Source organism: Rhinichthys klamathensis, unplaced genomic scaffold, assembly GCF_029890125.1.
Source record: "Rhinichthys klamathensis goyatoka isolate OS25496 unplaced genomic scaffold, OSU_Roscu_1.1 h1tg000252l_1, whole genome shotgun sequence".
Classification (NCBI taxonomy): Eukaryota; Metazoa; Chordata; class Actinopteri; order Cypriniformes; family Leuciscidae; genus Rhinichthys; species Rhinichthys klamathensis.
In genome coordinates, this window is record NW_026606774.1 from 365,001 (window position 1) to 368,381 (window position 3,381).

At 39.1% G+C, this 3,381-nt stretch overlaps 1 protein-coding gene across 1 annotated transcript in view; it reads left to right on the forward strand.

The window, feature by feature from the left end:
• Nucleotides 1-1,843, forward strand: part of myl2a (myosin, light chain 2a, regulatory, cardiac, slow) — a 6,866-nt gene extending 5,023 nt beyond the window's left edge. The window contains exons 3-6 of the mRNA XM_056266687.1: nt 134-238; nt 315-393; nt 1,554-1,602; nt 1,689-1,843. Of these exons, the coding sequence (XP_056122662.1) occupies nt 134-238; nt 315-393; nt 1,554-1,602; nt 1,689-1,793 (338 nt within the window). The 3' untranslated portion in view covers nt 1,794-1,843. The remainder of the gene's footprint in view (nt 1-133; nt 239-314; nt 394-1,553; nt 1,603-1,688) is intronic.
• The last annotated feature ends 1,538 nt before the right edge of the window (nt 1,844-3,381 follow it).

Consider the following 3,381-nt stretch of genomic DNA (forward strand, 5'->3'; position numbering starts at 1 on the left):
TTTATTATTTTTAAAATTTTTGGTTTGGGATACTAAATAGATGTATTGAATCCCATTTCCCATGATGCTCCTCTCCTGTGCTGTCCCATGATGCTCCTCTCCTGTGCTGTCCCATGATGCTCCTCTCCTGTAGGGCGGGTGAATGTGAAGCAGGAGGAGATCGACGAGATGCTGAAGGAGGCTTCGGGCCCGATCAACTTCACCGTGTTCCTCACCATGTTCGGGGAGAAACTCAAAGGCAGGTTTGCAGGAGCCTCGGCTGATCATGTGACATGTGGAAGTTCTGCCAATCACAGAGTGTGTGTTTCTCACAGGAGCCGATCCCGAGGAGACCATCCTGAACGCCTTCAAGGTGTTCGACCCGGAGGGCAAGGGGATCCTGAAGAAGGAGTAGTAGGATATCCAGCGTTATTAATGTGTTGTCTGAGCAATCGACTGGGAGAAATGTGCTGAAATCTGTTTTTTGTCTTTGCACAAATGCGTGTGTGTTCAGCCCGTTCTCATCCCAAGGCGTCATATATTGACGCAAAACGTCTACATCCAACGCACATGGCACCCTTTAGCGTCAATATGAGACGCAGATATGTGGCGCCTCCTAGTGGTCTAACCCTAACACTGCCCCAGACCTAAACCTACCCATGACCGAAGCGTGTTATATTGACGCTAAAGGGCGCCATGTGCGTCGGATGTAGACGCTTTGGCAAAAGCGTCAGTATATGACGCCTTGGGATGAGAATGCGTTGGTTCATCAGAGGGACTTTTATCGCACTTGAACCACGAACACACACACAAATGTGTGTTTTATGGTTGAAATTTAAAAAAGTAACAAATCAATCTGAGCCCTTTAGGAATGACTGGAATGCGAGGAATGCTTCAGTTCACATAGAAAACCCTAAACATGCTCAAAATTCAAACTAAAAATGATAAAACTTTACTAAAAAAATGATTGTATAATGTGTACATGTGTGTGTGAATGCACACTGAAGGGAACTGGCTTTAGGACCCAGCGGAACAGCTCCTCTGCTGCATATAGAGCTATAAGCCCATCTAGAGGCATCAAATATCATGTGTTATTATTATTATCCACAAGAGCTCAAAGACTCCCAATGTAAGATATTTAGAGCTGAATTAAAAGGGTTATGCATGAAATTGTGAGTTATTTTGAATTTTTAATGTGAAGAATGTGCTTAAATTACTATTTATTGATCAAATCTAGTAATTTAAAGGTGAATAAAATAAAAAATCTCCCCAAAAAATGTCATTAAAAAATAGAAAAATATTATCAAAAATGAAATAATATAAGCTTTCTGCACAAAAAAAAAATAAAGTATAATTTTAGGGCTTCGATGGAAAGATGTGTTACAGTGCGAGAGAAGGATTAAGCAAAACTCACTTAATTTTGATTTATTTCTCCAGAAAACAAGACATAATATCTTATAATGCATCTCGATTTTGAAGAATTTGTAGATATTTGGACTGGAAACGAGACACAAACACTAACAGACACCCAGAGATTTGAGGTTATTTTGAGCTGAGATGTTTTCTCTCCTCAGTGTCACGGAGATGTTGACCACACAGGCGGACAGATTCTCCACTGAGGAGGTGAGGCTGGTGCTGATGCTGGCGGTTGCCATGGTTACAGTGACATCATCATCAGCACTGAGTGACTGATGTCGTGTGGTTTTCAGATGGAGCAGATGTTCAACGCTTTCCCTCCAGATGTTGCGGGAAACCTGGACTACAAGAATCTGGTGCACATCATCACTCACGGAGAGGAGAAGGACCAGGAGTAATCCGTCCAGGCCTCAGCCAATCACAGCGCTCCCCTGCGCGCTCGGACACGCCCACTGATTAATGATTGACAGGTGTGAAACCTGAGGTCACTGAAGTGAGAATGGTTTTAACGTATTTGAACTATATTCTTGGCATGTTAACCTGTCAACACTTCCCTGCAAAATACTGTAATAGGTAAATAAATAAATTAACATGAAACATTGATGCGAGTGTAAATGATTTTATCCTGTTTTTACTGTTGTAAAATCCTTTTCCAATTCTATTTTAATTCCAATCGAATTAGACGTTGTGTGTAAATAATGGAATTATAGCTGAGTTTGACAAGACACACACTACCAGTCAAAAGGTTTTTTATGTTTATAAAATAGTCTCTTCTGCTCACCAAGGCTGCATTTATTTGATTAAAAATACAAAAAAAATCGTTATATTGTGAAATATGATTACAATGTAAAACAGCTGTTTTCTATGCGAATATTAAAGTGTAATTTATGAATTTCCAGCATCACTCCAGTCTTCAGTGTCACATGATCCTTCAGAAATCACTCTAATATGAGGATCTGATGCTCAAGAAACATTAAAGATTATTATCAGTGTTGAAAAGAGTTATTTACATTTTTATTTCAGGATTCTTTGATGAATAGAAAGTTTAAAAGAACAGCATTTATCTGAAATACAATCTTCTGTAACATTAAACACTAACGTTCAAAAATTTGGGGTCAGTAAAGTAAGAATTTTTATTTTATTTTTTGGGGGAAAGAAATGAAAGAAATCAATACTTTTATTCATCAAGGGTGAATTCAATTGTTCAAAAGTGACAGTAAAGACATTTATAATGTTACAAAAGATTCCATTTTCAGATAAATGCTGTTCTTTTGAACTTTCTATCCATCAAAGAATCCTGAAATAAAAATTTACATAACTGTGTTCAACGCTGATAATAATCATAAATGTTTCTTGCGCATCAGATCCTCATATTAGAGTGATTTCTGGAGGATCATGTGACACTGAAGACTGGAGTAATGATGCTGGAAATACACAGGAATAAATTACACTTTACTATATATTCACATAGAAAACAATATTACAATATTTTACTGTTTTATTTTTGCAGTTTTAATTAAATAAATGCAGCCTTGGTGAGCAGAAGAGACTCTTTTAAAAACATTACAAATCTTACTGATCCCAAACTTCAGTTGTGTGTGTGTGTGTGTGTGTGTGTGTGTGTGTGTGTGTGTGTGTGTGAGTGTGTGTGTTCTGGCTCTCAGAACAGGTGTCAGTTCTCTTATTTTCTGCCAGGATAAAGTCAAAGCCTGCACTGTTATTTCTGTGTGTAATCTAATACAGACGATTCGAGACAATGAGCAGCTCAGCCTGATCCCACTGTCTCACACTCACACACACACACACACACACACACAATCTGTCTGATCCCGCTGTCATACACACTCACACACACACACACACACACACACACACACTGTCTGATCCCGCTGTCACACACACTCACACACACACACACACACACACACACACTGTCTGATCCCGCTGTCACACACACTCACACACACACACACACACACACACACA